General features: G+C 41.9%; 1 protein-coding gene across 1 annotated transcript in view; it reads right to left on the bottom strand.

The window, feature by feature from the left end:
- scfd2 (sec1 family domain containing 2) overlaps nt 1-17367 on the bottom strand; it is a 102848-nt gene extending 85481 nt beyond the window's left edge. Inside the window, exons 1-3 of the mRNA XM_075484702.1 lie at nt 16448-17367; nt 16104-16272; nt 3394-3521 (exon numbers count right to left, since the gene is read on the bottom strand). Of these exons, the coding sequence (XP_075340817.1) occupies nt 3394-3521; nt 16104-16272; nt 16448-17261 (1111 nt within the window). The 5' untranslated portion in view covers nt 17262-17367. The remainder of the gene's footprint in view (nt 1-3393; nt 3522-16103; nt 16273-16447) is intronic.
- Between the last annotated feature and the right edge of the window lie 3489 nt (nt 17368-20856).

Here is a 20856-nt window from a genome sequence, read left to right as displayed (position 1 = left end):
CATGCAAAAATTCTTGAGATCATTTATCAAAAAGTCATGTAATTCCATGGTGGTGCAGTTGTGTGATTTAAGTGTCTCTAATATTCCTACAAAGCTTCTTCCGTGGGCAGTACAAGATGTCATGAGGTCCTTTCAGACATACAGTTCTTCAGACTTCATGTGGGGAACAGACTAATGAGCTTCCCAAAAACTGTATACCTTCACAACTTCAGGAAGCTTTCTTTAGTTTAATTTTTTTTTCCTTTTCATTTGCATCACTGACAGAAACAGAAACTGTAAAGTGGTATGATAGCCAAGTGGCTGATGTTTTTCCAATATTTACACTTTTTTATTTCTAACAAAAAAGAAACGCCAGGTTCCATCCTTGCGTTTATGTGTTTGTTCATATATTGAAAAATAAAAATCCAAAGACATAAGTACTTTGATCCTTCACTTCGTTGCTTGTTGAAGCACTTTCGGCAGCATCGGGTCTTTTTGGGAATGATCCCAATTGGCCCATAAACATAAACTCAATCCTTAGGAAGTTTTTCCCATTCTTAGCAGAAAAAAATTCAAAGCACAACTAGGTCAAATGGGGAGTATAAGGGCGCAGCCATTTTCAGGTCTGTCTCACACGAGTTGCTGTGCTAGGTTCAGGTCCAGACTCTGGGTGGGTCACTCTAGGATTTCCACAGAGATTTCCTGAAGCCAATCCAGAGTTTTCTGGGCAGTTTGCTTCGGGGCGTGGTCTGGTTGAAAACTGTTACCAAAGCCCGAGCTTCAAAGCACTCTGGAAAAGGTTTCCACACAAGATTTCTGCATCCATTTTTGTCTCTATCAAGACTAATGTATCCTAACTAGAGTTCCGTGTTTTGAGGGGCATGGATTTTGAGGGACTTTTTCTACAGTTGCATAGTGATACAATGTGGGCATGCATGATGGTGTAGTGGTAAGCACTGTCGCCTCACAGCAAGAGGGTTCCTGGTTCAAATTCCTGTGTTTCTGTGTTAAGTCTGCATGTTCTCCATGTGTATGTGTGGGTTTCTCTCCAGCTTCCTCCCACCATCCAAAAAAAACCATGCATGTTAGGTTAGCTTGTGTCTCCAGATTGACCCTAAAAGCGAGTGTGAGCGTGCATGGTTGTTAGTCTCTGTGTGGTCTTGTGATGGACTGGCCACCTGTCCATCACAAGGCCTCCTGCCCAATGACAGCTGTGATAAGCTCTGCGACCCTGAATTGGACTAAGTGGGTACAGAAAATGAATGGATGGAGATTTCAGTTAGACTTTGTCATTTGTTTTCCCGTTGCCAGCCTTCCTACTCATCATAGGTCTCCTGTTACTTGTTTTAGTCGTGTCTGCCACTCAACTCCTCTTACTGACTCACCAACAGCCTCTCGTACATTCATGTATACTCCAGTGTATACAGTCCTTGGTGTTCTCTGTTCTCCTTCAAATTCTCTAGTAATGTTCATCCACTATTTTCCGTTTACTTTTATCTGGTTTGATTAGTTTTCTTTTGGAAAGTGTATTCAAATCTTTTGTTTTCCTCATCTGCCTGCCTCTTGTTTCGGCGCACTTGAGTTCCTCCTTTGAAGAACACAACATGATTGAAATGGGATTTATTTGGCCCTTCAGCTTAACGAATTACCAAAACACAAAAATATTAAATAAATCAATTTGAAGTCGAGCGTTTTTTTTCCTACACTGTATTGAAACCAGTGATATTACACCCTTCCCCTCCTATTCCAATCCATCTGCCTAAATTTAATTTCTTGAAATGATGAATCCAATCAGTTGTCTGCCTGGGTCGCTCTCCTCTCTGCTGTTAAAAGCCCAGCCAGCTCCACAGGAAGAAATGCACTGTCAACACATCTCATTTTACGGTCCAGTATCAGGTCGCACTGTACACAAACTGTATATAATCTTGTGATGCACACATATGTATGCGTACATATACACACGCAGATAGCCAGATAAGCGCATGCTTATAGACGATGAAACCGTAGCTGTCTGACTAATTCCCTGTTAAGAGCAAAAACACCCAATACAAACACTGGACACAACCACATATTGTACATGTCCACACACACAGTGAGGGAATTTCATCATCCTGTTGTGCTATGAGAACTCGAGCTCTGAGAAATGGATTATTTTCTCTGCCTCTCTCTGGATGATCTTATCCTGTTGGGAAGCCAAGTTGGGCCTGCGAGTATGTGGGAATACAGGGCCTGTAGTGCCCTGATAGAGAACTTTCTGTGCTGATCTCCAAAAGCCTACCAGAGTTGAGGACGTTCTTGGATGCGAGTGGAGAAACGCTACTCTCTCAGAGAGCGGGTGGGCACGGACAGAACAGATAGGTATTAATGCAAAGCGTTTTGTGTTACTGGGTTTAGCTTGGTCTCATTTGAGCAAAGCATGTTGGATTGAAAAGTCTGCTGGCGGTGCTGGTGTGTGGGATGGGAACAGTGTGGGGGTGTGCTGGGAGCTTAGGGGGGGATTGGTGGACTCTGGTCCTCCGCCAGTGGGGTATAAACGTTCAGTGTGAGAGGGGTCTGACAAGTAAACAGACTGTCAGTCGGCAGGCAGGAGCACCTACCTCATGCACCTCATGGTTTTACTGTCAAACTACTTGTTGAGCATTTGTATAAATGAATACACAAGGTAGCAGCCATTTAGGAGCGCTGTTCATCACAAATGTGCGAAAGGAAACCACAATGTGGATCTGCAGGTGCATTACAGGTTGGGTGTGTGTGTATGCGTGAGTGTGTGACCTCCAACATAATACAACCTGCCTGTTACGAGAGGACCTTCGTCACCTGACAGATTATAGGAGTTAAGGGACCAAAACACCCCTCCCTTTTAACCCTCCCCTTACTGCCAGATGTTAACCCGCACATTAGGCCTGTGTGTTAATGTGTGTTCGTGGGAGTGTACTACACCGATTACCTCTGTGAGCAAGAGGGTGGCATAAAGGTGAGCGTGCAGCAAGGCTGCGCACGCTTGTGCGTGTAATGACTTTATTTTTGCGTGCCTTCACATATTTTTATCCCTCACTTCAGCCCCTTTTGCTTCATTAACGAACAACAAAAGTTTTGGAAAAGCAGCGTGTGTGTGAGGGAGCATGTGTGTTTGTGAGAGTGCGTGTCATGCAGCCAACACGTGGTTCACATTTCCTCTGTGGATACATGGGCAAATATACGGCGAGGCAGAGAGGCTGACTTTATGCAGGGGGCGCTATGTTCCTGCTCCAAAACACAGCAGTACCAACACATGCTTCTCCTCAGGCATATGCATTTCCACATATGATGCTTTTATGTGATGTAAATGTTTGTGCTTTTTTTCTCCGTGTTGTATGAAGTTGTTTTTATGCTTGATGGGGATACCACCCCCGTCCGTGACATTAAACATCTTACCCATGCTCATCTTGATTGGCAGCTTCTCTTTACTGGCTGCCTCCACCAGGTGCCGACGGACCTCCATCAACCCCTCTTTATGTTTACTGGTCAGCATCGCCTCCCACAGTGATCTCGCTGCAGATGGCCTGATAGGTACAACAATTAAACAGGTGAGTCTCATCTGGAAAAATAAAAATGTAATAAAAGTTGATTCTTAGAACAAGCAGGATGAGCAACAGTTGCTTTTCTTAGATTAGATTAGATTAGAAAGCTTTATTGTCATTGTGCAACAGACAAACTGTACACAACGAAATTACAGGGGGCTCCACGAGATGCTGGTCCTAATATAAATAAGAAATAAAAGAAAATAAAAAAATAAAAATACCACAATATAGATACAAGTGCAAAAATACAAAATGAGATACAAATGGAAAAATACTATCTTACATAATTGCACAAAAGATTATTGCACCGGGGGTTCTGTGAGGGTGGGGTTATTGCACATGAGGTTTTGCATGTTGGGGGTGCTGGTGCATGTGTGCATTCAGGATGGTGATGGCTTTTGGAAAGAAACTGTTCTTGAGTCTGTTTGTCTTGGCTCTGGTGCACCTGTAGCGTCTGCCATTTGCTTGCTTGTTTGTTCAGACAACACAAAGCCCCGAGTTTAAACATGAAAGGAAAACAAGGACGTGATTGAATGCTCGTCTTGCAGATAGTGAGTGGTTGGTTGCGGGGGTGGGGTGGGTGGAGGTGGTGAAGACTCTGCAGTGGGACCCGTCACAGGAAAAAGCTGAAATTAACAAAAGGAACATGAGGAATGTTTTGAATCCACCTAGAATGGAATGTTGGTGCATTCCTCAGGACAGATCGGTGCTGCCCTTAAATCAGGGGCAAAGCAAAAGAGCCTGAAGACCGAGATGCCTCTTGGTACCATCGGAGGGCAAATCTAAGTCCCTCATCTCATTATCAGCTAGGTTACGAAACACACTGATCCACATCTCTAATGGGAGAGTGACAACAATGCTTGTGTGTGAGACTATTACCATCTGCTGCCCGCAGAAACCGCTTCAAGAACCAAAAAGTGTCAGAGTGGAGCCCCATCATCATTAAATTCACAGATAATGGCAGTTTCTCTTGCAAGTGTTCCCTGTATCTGACTTCAAACTACAGACAGATTTTATATCCTAGTCTTAATTAATTTCCCTTCAGATTTCTTTCCTTGTTAAAGGCCCCAGTGCTTTGGAGGTTGGTTAAAAGGGCATAAAAAGCTAACATCTCCGCCCTTGCTTTTGACAGCTTAAAAGACAAGTGGACATGATCTTTGTACTCTAAAGGGCGAAATAGAGAAGCGAAGGAGACAAAGGAAGAAAATGAACCAAGCACAGACGGAGAGGGGAGGTAGGAGGGACCTCGTTGACAAATCTGCTCTGTTTTTCTTTTCTTTCTTGTCTTTTTTTGAACCCTTTTCTTCTCTCGCCTTTTCTCTTTTCTAACTACTGCCATGTGTTTAATATCAGATGTAATTTGTTCCAGACCTTGGGCTGTGGCTAGATGGGGAGGAGTGGGGCTCAAACTGGGACACCCGCCATCTTCACACTAGAACTAGACACTAAGACCTGCAAACACAACTCAGCACAGGACCAGTTTAAAGTAAGGATTCATCAGTAAAAGCTCACATATGTACACTTGTCATTTGTGTGTGAATATATATTATATATATATATATATATAAATATCTATTTACACGCAGAACAAAACAGGCTTTGCTCAGATTGCAATTAAATCCTAAGTATGAGTTAGCGCACTGCAGCCATTGGTCAAGAGCTATGACAGGGGGCCATTTCTGGAAAACGCCTCTTTTATCTCTTAGAAAACACCTCCCATACACTTGATGATGCATTACTACTGCTACAGTTACACAAATCATGAAGTCCCACATGCTTGCCATGGCTGAAATACCAATAGTGTGACTAGACCAGGCCATATGCAAGTAGCCCTAAGTGGGTTTGTGTCTGAGGATGTGTGCACATGCATCTGTATACGTTTTCACACATCCCTGTGTATCTGTGTGTGTTCTAGGAAGTCAGAGGGGCTTGGAAAAGTGTGGATGAAATATGGTTCTCATTTGGCTTTTTGCCCACCCACCCCCCAACACCACCGCTGGCCCGATCCCCTGATGCCTTCCCTGGGCCATTTGGTCAGACGAAGGTGGGGGTCTGAGCTTGGTTTATATTGGCAGGGTGTGAGACAGGCTCCATAACCAGCCAGAAACCTTGTTGAGTAACAACTCTACTATGGAGCAGGGGTGGGTGGGCGGTGTGGGAATCTGGGGTGCGTGTGTTCGGCCATCTGCGTGTCCGTGTGAGCGTGGAGTGCTCAGCGACTCTCCTTAGTAAAGAAAATGGCTGCTCAGATGCAAGCTGAAGGGGGCGCTCTTGTACTTGACTTATGCACACCATGGTGTACGTCCTCTCTGAACTGCTTTGACAGGCTGAGTGCGTGTGTTTGGAGAGTGTGGACAAACTAAATTTCAATAGTGTCATACCATTAAAAGGTAGTAAAGAACTAAATGTCATAGCTTAAAGGACAATGTGTTTATTACGTTAACAAATATATGTGCTCATTAAAGTGCCACGACCAGGTCTAGATGATTAGTGACTGAACGGGTGAGGAGGGGGCAGTATTACTGGCAGTGGATGATGCAGGAGAAAAGAATGGCTAAAACCATTGTGACTCAGGATTTCTTAAATCTATTCCTCATCCTGTAGCCCCTTCCAAATTTAGTTAAAAGTGTTTATTTCTTTGATATGAAACCCTCTAGACACAAAGTAAGACGGCGCCACACTCCATGACATGAATGAGTCACACTGTTATTACGTACAATTAGTGAAGGGTCAGTTCAACCAAAGTTAACAATAAATAAATCTGACCATTTCACCCAGTAATATATATATATATATATATATATATATAGATAGATAGCTAGATAGATAGATAGAAGGTCACGAGGGGAATTTAGCTTGTGGTAATTAATGGATTAGTAAGTAATATAAAGAAGAAGAAAAAGAGAAAGAAAAAAAAAACAGCAACAACTCAGTTAAAACTGTTAAGCAGTCATTCATCAATTTCCTGTTTAGGAATTTTATGGTATGCCTAAAATCAAAGCTCTATGACACAGTGGTGTGAGCGTTTAGGATGAGGAAAAAGCCAACCCTGCGCCTAAAACTGTAATTATATAAATAGGCTTACCACAGCGCATTAGCCTCTGACAAGCCAATGCCACCTTTCTATGTATCTAAAAATCAGCTAGTAGCATCTTCCCTGGATGGCATAATTTGCAGAATTTAGGCCATTTACTTACCCTGATGAGGGATGATAAGAGGAAGAAAAACTGGATTCATCTTGTGAAGAGCAAAGCAGAAATGCAGCCCTGCAGATTTTGCAGTAGCTGCACACCATCTCAGATAAACAGATGAATGAACGTTGGTTTGAAGGGCCAAATTATTGCAGGGCCGCGTGTGCACAAGTTTTCTGTAGTTACTGTGGATTAAGGTGCAGGACTGCACAAGCAGAGGTCAGGGTGACGCGTAAGTACACTGAGAACTGAAGCTACAAGAGTAACTACATTCAGTGGACACTCAGTGGGTTCATTTTTATAGAGGTGAGGCTCACCACCAATACCCGCCTCATTTGACACATGGTAATTTTACAAACTTTTTTCCAGACACAGCTGGGATTAACTGATACACTACAGTTACCAGATTGCATCTCTCCCTCGCCAACTGCGCAGGCAAAATCCTTGGCAGGATATAACCGCCATAAATATTTAATAATGTTGGTAACTTAGAACCCAAATTGGAAGGTAACACAAATATTTAATATCTGCAGTATGTATTTGTGACTTCAAATCTAAGCCGTTTGGTTCTGGTAAAGCTGTGGTTTAGCTGAGCTGATCTGAGATCTCTTAATCAGGGTCTTCAGTGGACACAGCCCCAGCCCCTGAGAGCATTGCTCCTTTTATCAAGATTATTAAACCTAATCTTAAATACTTAGGGAATGTTTTCATTATTCATATTTGGCTTACTGTTGGTCTAATTTACAGCGTAATTTCGCCACATTTGTGAAGCACTTGTACAACAGTGTATCTGGGTTCATGTTCACAAAGCACAGTACACTCCTGCTCAGACTCAGCAGACGGCAAAACCAGAATTACCTACTTCACAGCACAATTCAAATGATCTACTATATGTACTTTCCAAGAGGACTACGAGTAACAGATGCAGCTTAATACTGTGGAAGTGTGCACGGTCAGCCTGGCTCGCAGGTGACTTAATTTATGGAGTGTGTTTAATGAGACAGAAAAAAAACACTGTTGGTTTCCTGTAAACATCCTCATGTAGCACAGGACAGAACATGAGAGAGAAAGGGAGGATGCTGGAGCAAAACCAGACCTGGCCTTGAGTGTCTGTGTGTTCTGGCAAGAGGGACAAATGACCCAGTGGATTTATGCAGAGAAAAGGAGGGAGAGGAGTTCTGCAGGAAGTGAGAAAGAGGTGCATCAAAAAAGGAGATCTCACTGCCCCATTTTCTTTCACTGAGAGGAGTTTTGGTTCAACTCTATGGACAGTATACTGGAGCATTCTAAACCCCATTTTCCCCTGTACTAAACAAAGAAAAAAATTTGTTATGTAACAATAATAACAAGAACATTAAAATACAGGGTAGTTCCAAGGGAACTTGCCTAATTTCACACATCACAAGCAGTTTGCAGGCTTTTGGGAGTATTGTAGTTTGTGTGTGAATGCTTTTATGACACCAAAGGGACCTGAGTGAAGTTGGATAAACATCCTCTAAGTGATGTTACGTGATTAAGCGCAGATCGCAGCTCAGAACTAAAAATGAAAAAAAATCTGTCGATGCGGACGTGAAATTCAATTCAATTCAATTCAATTCAATTCATTTTTATTTATATAGCGCCAAATACAACAAATGTCATCTCAAGGCACTTAGATAGTAAGTCCAATTCAAGCCAATTGGAATTCAATTAATTAATAATAATCATAATTCATAAAATAATCCAATTCGTTCATATAGAGCCAATTCAAAAACAATTTCCTAGCTAAGAAAACCAACAGATTGCACTGAAAACTTTTTGTTTTTCGGTCCAATCTCCCGGCCTGAGCGTGCCTGAGGCGACTGTGGAGAGAAACGACTCCCTTTTAACAGGAAGAAACCTCTGGCAGAACCAGACTCAGGAAGGGTGGCCATCCGCCTCGACCAGCTGGGGTTTGAGAAGACAGAAAGAGGGGGGGAGGGCCGCAGCGGCGGCGGCACTGTAACACCATTCAAAGGATATCTGTTGGAACAGGGAAACACGAGTAAATGACCACAATAATATCACATATACATAAAGAGAGTAAAGTGAGGAAAGGTGTGACAGATGAGGCCCCCAGCAGTCTAGGCCTATAGCAGCTTAACTATGGGATGTTTCAGGATTACCTGAGCCATCCCTATTCAAGGTAAACACAAGAAACTTGTGCTAACGAAAAAATAAATAATAAAATAAAGGACCAGACTCAGTGAGTAATTCCCTATACTCCCTATATAGATCTGCTCCTCACACCACAACAACCATCTTTTTACAGCCACAAGCTACCTCAGCCTCTCACCAACTGCACACCAGTCACAGCGGGGTGGGGATGCAAACCCTGGTTCGGGTAGGGGGAGAAATAAAAGAGGTAAGATAAGCGGGAATGGGATTCAAACCCTGGTTCGGGTAGGGGGTAATGAAAGTATAGAGGGTGCCAGAGGTGGAGGCAGGACAAGACACACTAGCAGACACACTATCAGATTCAACAGACCTAACTATAAGCTTTATAAAAAAGGAAAGTTTTAAGCCTGGTCTTAAAAGTGGAAAGGGTGTCTGCTTCCCGGACATTTACTGGCAGCTTATTCCACAATAGAGGGGCCTGATAACTGAAGGCTCTGCCTCCCATTCTACTTTTAGAAACTCTGGGAACCTCAAGTAAACCTGCAGTTTGGGAACGAAGTGCTCTGTTAGGAAAATATCTTACAATGAGATCTTTAAGATATGATGGAGCTCGGTCATTAAGAGCTTTATATGTAAGGAGAAGAATCTTAAATTCTATTCTGAATTTAACAGGGAGCCAATGAAGAGAAGCTAAAACTGGAGAAATATGATCTCTCCTGTTAGTTCTCATCAAAACTCTGGCTGCAGCAAAGGAAGGGATTTTTGTAGCCCACTCCTCATTTCTGCTTGACGCCATCTTTAAAGCAGCATTATGATTCATGTTGTACGACTATGACTGCTATAACTTTCCTTCACATTTCCTATGAAGAGCACAAGTGAATAATTGCATATCTTCAAATTCAGTCAAATCGCAATAAATGCTTTAAAAACTCAATCAAACAAGAAAAAATACATAAAAAAGTACAATCTGGTCGGCATCTATAAAATCAGATGATATCATTAGTTATAGTTAGAAAGTCTTCTTTGCATTGCAGACAGAAAGGGTAAAACATGTGAGAAAATGAAAAGATCTGCATTGGGGGTAGGGGGGTGGTAAAGCAGAAGTCTTCTTCCCCTCATGCGTCTTGGCTACTTTACCATTTCAAATGAAAGCCAGCAGTAGGCACTCTTTGAAGGAATGGGGCTGGAGGAAGTAAAGCCCCATCTTTGGGGGTATTTTATCAGCTCACTGAATAAATCCACACACGCAGCCTCCAAATGAGAAAGGGTGTTCTGTAGTGAAAATCACACCACAGAGCAGAAAGTCAGCACAGAAGACAGAATAGGTTCTGTTATCTTATTCTTGATAGGAACACGGAGTACAAGCTGTTCAGGTGAAAGTAATCTACTTGATTTATATAGTAAGGCTTTCAGCTTGAGAAACCTTCCACATTGGAAAAGAGAGCCGAACTGGGTAGTGAACGAGACAAACACAGCATGAGAGGTGGACCTGGGGACGCGTCGGCTCACTCAATCGTAAGAGACAGCTAAATCTCTGCATCTCCAATTGATAAATTTTTCTTGATATCGATTTTGTTTTCAAGAAAGAGAGGCCGTTAGAGAAAGCTCATCAAATCAGTAAGATAAAATATTGGATCAAAGCAGCCAAACTACGTTGCTCGTACTGACAGATGTTTAAAGCTCAAGCTGGGAGCGTGTTCCATTATGTAGACGGATAACGCCACAATTACATCACTCTTTGCCTATTTTAGTCTGATCTGCAATATATATACTGCTATGATGAAAGAAACTAAACCGGTCCTTTAGAATAGGAATTGTTTTCTTCGGGATAAAAAAAAGCAATTTTCTGACTCTGCTCCCAGCACATTCTGTATGAACACTGAGGATTCACTTCCCCACAGACCAGGTAAGTACAGAGGGGGCGGCTGGAGATGCTGGAGCCCCTGTGCCTTAGCCCACTGAAAGCCAAAGTGCCCTTTTGTAAAGGCTTCTTTTATATTTTTTTGGCCCCATTCAAGTTAAATATTTATTTTCCTGTAAATAAAACATCTGAATATGTTTGTTCGTCACTCGACGGCCTTTTGCTCATCTGTAAAATGCTTTAGCAAAGCTGACTGACAGACTGATGTGATACAGAAGCAACACAATCGTCCCTTTGAACTTTGTCTGCTGGGAAATGGCGATTACAGCTGTTTTTGTGTGCACTATGTTGATTATTTTGCAAGAAGTTAGTACATTTTAAAAAAAATTTTTTTTACTTAAGCAGGTTGAGGTCAGACATTCCCAAGCGTTTGGTTTTTGTATGTAAAAGACAACCCGACTGTAAACACAAATGCATCCTCTAGGTAATTAAAGTTCTTGCACAAAAAAGAAATTTCATCCTGCAGTCCAATGAAACCTCGCAAATAGAGTGATGTTACAGATAAGACATGCTACTTGTACCCAGAAAGCACGGATACGTGTGCCAGAGAATCACAACCCACCAGCATAACTGCTGCAGGGTCATGGTGGGAGTGGATAAAAACAGGAAAAAGCAGTTACTGGAAGAATGAAGTTTTCATCGAGGAAGAAATCCTGATTTTGGCCAGGGTCTGTATTCTGTGTTACACCGTTGAAGGGCTGCATGTCCTCAGTTAAAACAAACTTTTTTACCACGTACAGTGCTCGATATGCAGATCTGCATGGGAACTCGAAGTGTGTAATGAAAGAGCAAAGCTGACATTCATGGATCACTTATGAGAGTTTATCTTCATTCAGCTGTTTGTGCCACTGTTCTATGTCTAAGTACAGAAAGGCAAAAACAATTCCTGCTTTGCAAGGAAACCATCACAGAATAACTGAGGCCAGTTTTCATCTCCCCTTCTTATTCTTGGTGGGGTAAAAACAGGGTTAGTTATCCTCAGCTCTCTGTCATTTGCCCGTTCCTCCCCACACATTACTATCTCTGCTGCTTTTGTTAGCTTTCCAAAACAGCCTCAACACAAATCAGGGTGCATGGCTTTTTATTCATGCTCATATTTCCCAGCTTAGACAGAAATAGGTGTTTTCCCTCCCTCTTGGTGGTACGCGTACAGGATCTGCAGGGCAGACTTGAGGAGATGGCAGCCTTGCAGTGTTTTCACATGGCAGGGTGCGGTCGGTTTCTCCGCCTGGCTCAATCTCAGCAGCTCCCGAGGCAGGCCCGGAGCGCCTCGGCCACCCGCACTCTGCTCTGCACACACTTCACACGCCTCCCACCGCAGAATCAAGGTCCAATGCGGCCAAATGACGGGAGAGCAGGTTTTAGTTCGAGACTGAGGGGAAACTCTGTGCCCTCTGCCTATGGGGTTCACATGTCCTGCTCAAAATCAGAAAGGGCTGTGAAGCCAAGTACAGCAAATTACACAGACTGGGCTGAAGGTACCTGACCACAGGTACACACACACACACACACACTAAGAAAACATGCTTCCACTGCCACTTTTCTTTCGCATCATTTTACTTTCAGCAAAACTTGAGCCCTGGCATGACTGAAAAAGAATGTCAGAGCACAGGAGTGGAAAAAAAAAGAAAGAAAATCTCATCAAGCAAAATGTGTGCATGAGAGTGCGTAGACCCACACAAAGTACTTTCTGTCTGGCATAATCACTGGAACCTCAGGGTGAAAGCCAGGTTGTAGGATATGGAATATTCCCAGCAGGTTATGAAACACAATACAAGAGTAATTGCAAAGTAACTTCGGGGTCTCGCCTGTTGAGCTAGAATCAACAACCACCCACAGAGTGTTTAAGACATAGTGATCTACAAAAATATCCTGGAATTACGGAAGGATATATTATACAAAAAGGTCCAAATTACATCCACACCTAATATTTAAAGGTTTGAGAGTGGAAACCAATCAAAACACGCTGTGGTCTGAGCTAAGAATAGCTCAACAAATCATAGGTGTATAAACATCCAGTTGAACTAAACTGATTATGCAGGCAATCACCCCACGCAGAGCCAGCAGGTTCTAGCGCTTCGCCCAGCTCACGTTATGCACCGAAAAACATTTCCTTTCAGAGTTTTGTAACTTTTATAGAATCAGAAGGCTTGTGCACACCTTAAGATGACACACATGCAGAGCCTGGTCTTAAACATATTGGAGTCATTGAAATAAACTGCGCCTGTGGAGAGCTGTGCACTTTAATGCAGTTAAATATAGCGGGAACTTTAGTCTTCTTTCTTGCTCTGCCTCGGCAGCACTTCAATCTCCTAAACATCAGTGATAAGGCTCAACTGGGCCATCCGCAATAACACTCCTGTTGATCTGGCTGGCCCTGATCAGACACACAAGCAGAGCTGTCGCTTACTTATTCCTTTTAGCTACCCTTCTTCATCTGTGTGTTTGTATTTTTAAGCATCTGCGAAAGCTTTTACTCGGTATCGGAATAGATCATCTGAACGTGGTGAGATGAGAGTTTTTGCCGAGACCGCAATCATATTTGGCAAACAGATGTGGAACGATGATTGCAAGCCTTGCTGCAATCTCAGCCTCTGTTCAGCAAGGAATCTTTACTCAGGATGCTCTGTCCAAAATGTAACTGCCTCTAATTCATCATCATACAAATGACCCTTTCTCTTAGACATAGACAGCAAGAGTTACAAGCTTGTTGCTGCAGGTTCCAGCACACGATGTGAAACATTTTATCCATATACAACCTAAATGTGTTGGACAAGCTGAATATTAAACACAGCTACAGTTACTTGAGACATTCGAGGTATTTGTCATTGACTTGAGTCCAACAGATGTCGGTGCAACCTGTCCCTGCTCTGATCGCGTCATCTGCTACAGGACACACGGACTAAACGGCATTGACAACAGGACCTTGCCCTGTCCTTACTGCATCCAGTGTATGTCTAAACCTGGTTGTTAGAGAACTATGGTCTGACATAATGTTTGACCGCTCTTGCCACAAGACTCTTCCACTCAGTCAAAGCCTGTTCCTCCAAAAGCCACATAAAAGGGAAAAGCCCAAGTGGAAGACATGATGTAGGACTAATTCATGCCATTAACAACAGCCCCACCGCAGGCACCTAACACACACGCACCTGCACAGCCAAAACCAGAGCACTGCTGAGCACCTAATGCTGGTCATATACCACTCAGCCCACTCAGAAAAGAAAGAAGGCTGGCGAGTGTGTGTTTGGCCAGCATGTAAGATCGATGTTTTGGTTTCGTCACAGGATGAGAGGATTAATGTTCTGGGACACTTATTCCCAGTCATTAAACTCAATCTGAGTGACATTTAAGCAACTGACCAGTTATAGACAACTGAAAGAGACAAAAAGATGTTGTGTTAAAGATGTGCAATCATATAGAGGCTCTATTAATCTCATCCACATGTTTGAATTGTGGTAAAAAGCTTGAGCACCAAGAGGAAAGAGAAACACAAAGAACATGGAAAGTCCACATAGAGACGCCATCTTTGGTGGGAAAGTTTTGCCGACTTTATTTTATTTTAATCTGAGACATTAACTTCATTTGTGACTTACTTATGCATGTTCAAATGGCTCCTCAAGAATGCTTTTACAGCGATAAAATAAACATGGTCAATTAGGTGAATAAGTACTGCTCAGGACAAATAAAACCAGCTCGCAGAATGCCTTTATGTTGGAGACATATAAACACTGTTTCAACAAACTTGTTGGATCTTGCTCTCTTAATGTAACATCGGGCATTGTTTCATTATATCACTGTAATTGCTGAATAGGAGGGGGAGAGAAGACGCATGTTCCAGATAGGCTTGATTTACTTTACTGTGAAATTTAAACATGACAAAAGATAGATTAAAAAAATGATAATAACATTTTTTTTTTTTTTTTAAATGACCCAACCTCCACAAGGCAAATAAATTCTGTTCAAATTAAACTAATCTCTTCAAAACATTAATTTTCTATACCTACTTTATCCAATTCAGGGTCAGGGCCTGGAGCCTTTTCCCAGCTGCCACTGAGCAAGAGCTGGGGTGCAGCCTGGACAGGTCGTCAATCCATTACAAGGCCTCACATTCCCTCCTAAGGTCAATTTAGAATCACCAATACCCCTTACATGCATGTTTTTGGACTGTAAGAAGAAGCCAGATTACCCAGAGAACATGCAAAAAAATACCCCAGCTGAGATTTGAGGCAACAGTGTTAACCACCACACCACCATGCAGCCCCTCTACAAAACAAAAGCCCTGAAATACTTGTTTTCACTCTGAACTTTTTTGAACCTTGATTCTAGTGTATCCAACTAAACTGACCTATTTGATCACATTTAATGCACTGCCAAAATAATGTGACCGAAATCTTTATCTACAACTTAATAGATACCAAACAGACATAAAGTCTGTTTATGTCTGTTTATGTCACAGTGTGTAATCCTGCATAAATCTTTCTAATTTGTATGTGGTTATTGGTGACGAATGAGCGGAGATGTAAGATGAGTGATCACCGCAAACTTTCAGCGGCTCAAACATTTTTGACTGGGAATGAACTCCTTTGCAAATCATGTCGCAAATAATTTTGATTGTGTTTTTAGATATCTTTTTCTGTTAATTCTATGTCATAGGCTCTGTACAATACACCCAACATAAGTTTCGCGATTCCTTATTCAAAGAAAAAAAAGCACCTTTAAATAAGACCCATTTTTTTAACTGAACACTGTGACACATTAAGAAAAATCATAGTTTTTTTTGCCATGTAAGCTTTATATAGAGAAACTGCACAGAGCAGATATGTCGACCAATAAGTTTGCTATGGTTGCGCTGCCTTTCCAAACTCCTTTTTGAGTGGGGTGGTGGAACCATGGATAGATTGATTTATTTTTCAGATCAACAGTATTAATTGGAATGACACCGTATTGACAAATCATCTTGTAGTTGCCAGTCTCTCCTTTTTTAGTGTGGTTTAAAGAACAGGAGCCCAAAGAGTTTGTGTTTGGCTTTGCAACTACTTCCCCCGCATTGACATTAAATGTCAACAGAAGTGAAGCGCCTCGACATAAACAGTTGCAGGCACAGATTTCTCCACTCAGGTGCCATTAAAATCATGACATTTCTTTCAGTTTCATCTACTGTTGAGACAAAATGACAGCGGTCAGCTCGAATATTTGCAACATATGTCTCATAACTGAGAGAGTCTTAACGACTTCAAGTCCGTAGCATGAATGGTGAAGGCGTCTCTTGCCATAACTGCACATAACAACAACTGTAGAGAGATAAGATGCACTCACTGGGTCTGTGCAAGGCAGCCAGGAGCCACGGTGTTCTGGGAGTGGGGGGTTCGCTGTAGACTGGTGAGCTCCAGCATGTCCACCTGCACGTCAGTCACATGACCAGGTAATGGTTTCAGTACAGTCAAAATCTTCTCCACCAGGTTGTCTCCATGGTGACCAATAGCCCCTGCAAATAAAGCACACAGTAGTTAAGAATGCACAGTAGAACCTTTTGAAGATATGACCTTTTTTTTTTTTTTTTTAAGATCAGTGAATCAGAAATGATCAGTGTAACAGATCATCACTGAACCGGGTCATGGTTGTGATATAATCGTGGTTCTGTACCAACAAAGCTTTCACACCTGTGAGATCCATTGTTCGGTCCATGAAGAGAATTGATGCTTTATTAGGAGCGGTCTTCCTTCGATTTCTTGCTTGAGGATGATTGGCCAGTTCCCCACCAATGATTCGGCTCATTGGACCCACAGCAAAGCTTTCTTCCTTCGTACCCGTGGCTTCAAACATCGCGTTCAATGCTGACACCAAGGATTTGACTTCAATCTGCAGTTCAGCAGGGAGCGAGTGCATGTCTAGGTCATTCGGGCTAACAAATCTCTTCTTCTCTGGTCGTTTTGCATTTATTGTGTCCAGGTCTGGTGACAGCAGGGGAAACAGGTGCGCAAACGTTGGTATGATGATCAGCCGCTGTGATACAGGGGCGAAGACCACCGGAGCATGCATGACTTCTGCCGTGTAGTTCATGTTTCCCATCCACTCGCAGAGCTTTTCTTCAAACTGCTCAAACACAGGGTTGCCCTCCATCTCCCCTGTGACATTGTTGGCGAGCAGGTGCACAGAGTGAGCAACGGTGGAGAAGACAACACAGTACTGAAAGCGACTGAGAGATATGATGTCTTTAATGATGTCGACGGTCCTCCCCTTCAGCAAGGTGCTCACCACAAACACGGCTTTCGGCTCATTTACACCACAGGCTTCGAAGCTCGAAAACTGTTTTACATTTCTGGCTCCAGCCTCCAGTAAGGTAGCAGCCCCTCCGCTCCAGTGGAGAGCCTCTGCACATTTGTCATCCATAAAAACAACAGCTTTCTTTACCTTCGACAGCACCTTCTCCCACAATTGGAGCGGCAGCTTTGTAAAATCTTCTGCGGTTAACATTTTTCCAAATACAAGACTTCAGTGAATGCCACGAAACAGAAAATGCATTTAAAAAAAAAAGATGACAGCTACAGTCGCCTCAACAAAACAAACACACGAGTCTCTTAAAGGTGACGTGGCACCCAAGCGTCGCAGTACATATACGTCACCTAAACGTTGCTATGGTAACAATAAGCAGGATTTCAAGAATCTCTTACATTGACAGAGTTAACAGTCTTTTTAAATAAATTTTTTTTTCCGAGAATATAAAATTTACTAACTCTACTAGCAACGAAGCAGATAGAAAAAAGAAAAAAACAAACAAAAACTAATTTAACCTTGAAAATTATATTTGAAATATGTCAGTTTGTATAACTGCAGTCGTTCAATTTAGCGCGAGACGATTTTTTTCGGTTTCCATAGACATTCCATCAACTGGCAGTTTAGATGCTCAGTGGTTAATATTATATTCTGTTTTCCACAAAACTTACCGCTAAGTTGCAAGTTTGACTTCTACCTTCTAGCTGTTTAAAACGACCTTTTCTTCGCTGACATGTCTGCCTCAGAATCAGACTCCACGTGTGCTCCCGAGGAGGAAGACGAGGGGGAAATATATCAATGTAGCTAAGTCTAAACGGGCAGTTTAATGACGCGTTGCTTGTTCACTTTTTTTTGTGTGTGTGTTTAAACATTAGCCCATTTAGAGATAAACTAATTAACGCTATAATGGGAGCTTTAGTAAATGTAAAGCACTATTTTGGATTTATCGTGAGGATACTTTATGGGTCACGTGCATTTTTCAGGGATATATGAACTCCACACAGATGATCTAGAGGAGACATTCCCTCACAGGTTTGTTGTGTGTTATAGGAACGGACAACCAACATTTTCCTTCCCATAACATTGTGTTATACACTATGAGACATATACGTTACATACATATAGTATAAAGAATGTTAGCAGGGCTAGTTTATACCCATGCACTTGTTTCTCCAATAGTCTTTTATTATGTATGTAGCCTATGTTAAGAAGTTAAACACATTGACTTGACTGGCCAAAAAAAAAAGCAGCGAACGAAATCTTTATTACTGTGTGGTCATGTTCAATTCTCCCCACAGCCAAATTCATTATTCACTGTAACACATTCATTTGGCAAATTGTATTGCTGTTGGGATTAATGGTACTGTTGAGCAATTCTTTGCACTCCCAGTTGTTACACTTCATCAAACCCAAACGTTTAACAAAAGGGAAGTTAACATTTGTTTTTCTTTCTCTGGAATGTATCAACATGTGCACAATGATTAGGACAACTTATTGGTGCACAAAAAAGATTATTCAAACTCTTGATATGATAAGCGATTACTCTAAATCCAACAAGTGTTCAAGCTCACACGATCTGGAGGGGGGGGAAGTGTGAATAATGAGGTGAGATCAGAATGCTCACTGGCCTGATCTGTTTTTGCGTGCAGTGTAGTCATGAAGCTTTCAGTTATGATAAAGTTTTCACAGCACAGTAATGACGGGAATCATTATAGTTTCACAGTACATGTGTTGTTCGGCCAGTCATGTGGAACATTAACAAGTATTTAATGGTCATTACATCTGCCGCCATGAAAACAGCGTTTGTTTGTGAGCTGGAAAATGTGAATATTAGCAGTCACACAAGTGGAACACTGATGATATCTGTGGTCTGCATTTTCAAGCCGTTTTTGCCCCAGAATAGCTGTCACACAAATCTCAATGTACAGTAATGTTTTTGTGAAACACACTGAAACCTCAGCAATTTCTTTCTTTTTTGTTTTTCTGACTAAAAATATAAAACTTGAAAAACGCACGTTCAGCCTTTGCTGTTGGTCCATATTCAGCCCTGATGGCTGAGGTATACAGTGACATCGTTACATTCTTTTTGTATAATTTTTCATGCTGAAAATCATTTCTCAGAAAATAATAATACAGTATATATCTTTGAAATATAGGCTTGGTGAATATTTTGACATTTGTTGTGTATTTCTTTTGTTTTTGTGGGGCACTTTAATGTCCATGATGATCAGAACAGTCACAATGAGGCTCGTATTTCAGTGCAAACTTTCATCCGTGCATATGAGAAAGAAAATGTCTGTCATCCATCTACTGGCAAAATGATGATAAATCTCCAGCTTTTAATTGTGTTTTCTGCCTGTTGGCCAAAATACGAATGCACATTATTTGTCAGGAACCCACTTCTGTCAAGCCGTTACTCTGAGATATTTTTCTTGAATTCGTTTATTTATTTATTTTCTAAGGAGTGCCATGTATTAGTTTTCCATGTTGAAATTAGGCAGTTAGCACACACTCCAGCCAGACCAGTTAGCCACGTAATTGACATGGTGATAAAAGGTAACAGTTGGGATAAAGTGAGTCTTGATTTCTTGCAGCTCTGGGCTCTCACCTTTGCATCTGGAGAGTGATACTGAAAGGAGGACACATGCAGCTGGTAAGGAGGTGCTCTGACATACATTCTGAGGATGGGCCACAAGACCAGACGACTCAGAAAACAACACGAGCACAAAAGCAGAGAGACCACCACTTCTATCCTTTTTCATTTGAGATAAAATTGATGGGCAATCAGCCCAAAACCCAACACTCCTAAAATTCATCTTTTTTTCACATGTGCACTAAGGACATTGGCTTCATTACTGTCTATTGCAGTTGATTAATATCTTTACGATGAAAAATGTGGATGATTTACAGATTCTCCAAAGGAACAAGACATGGATCTGTTGGAGGATGTCCAAGAAATAAAAAAAAATAAACGAAAGGAACAGTGTCATGAGAAAAAGCCATGGAGGAAACCCGGTGAGTTGTAATTAGTGAACTTATAGATGATGTGATCCGTCCCGTTGAGTCCTCTCTGAGTAATCCTACTTCATTGTGTATTCACTGAGAATATTCTGGCCTCTCACGATTTTGCGTCTTCATTTCAGAAGCCGACATATCCGATTACTTCAATTATGGTTTTAATGAAGAAACCTGGAGCGCCTACTGTAAAAAACAGGCAATACTTAAAACATTCAAAAGAAAACGTGCCAAAATCATGGTAAGGCAAGGCATTTCTGATGGGATGTCCTCCTCTTTGGAGACTGCAAACTTATGTAGATCAACACAGTCTCCAAACCTGTGTCAGAGCAGATGCCATTGCACTTGTTTTCAATTAAAATTGTAAATGTGCTTTGATGCGAAGAGAAAGAGCAAATGATGACCAGGAGTTTGTTTTTGTTCCGCTCAGGCAAAGAAGAAGCGTGCTGGATATGTGGAGCAAGTTCCTTGCTGTTCTCACTCTTCCTCAAGCACACCATCTATTCCAGCTTCCAGGTGGTTGCATGTTTCCCTGCTAACTCCCGTTATGTGTGTCATTACTGTCCCACCCCACATGATATCCCATTCTGTGCTACAGCTCGGAGCTGAGAGGGGCTGGCAGCTGGTTGTTTCTGTTTGTATGGGACACAACAGTTATCTGGCTGATGTCATCTGTTTTCTGTGATCCTAAGATGGGCTCAGCACATTAAGGTTGTCTTGGCAAATGTTGAGGTGTACACAGCATTGTGTTTATTTGTTAAAGACCGAAGCAAATTTTCGT

Source organism: Odontesthes bonariensis, chromosome 15 (assembly GCF_027942865.1).
Source record: "Odontesthes bonariensis isolate fOdoBon6 chromosome 15, fOdoBon6.hap1, whole genome shotgun sequence".
NCBI classification, from domain to species: Eukaryota; Metazoa; Chordata; class Actinopteri; order Atheriniformes; family Atherinopsidae; genus Odontesthes; species Odontesthes bonariensis.
Note: the sequence above shows the minus strand (reverse complement) of the source record. Positions and strands in the feature narration are given on the sequence as shown.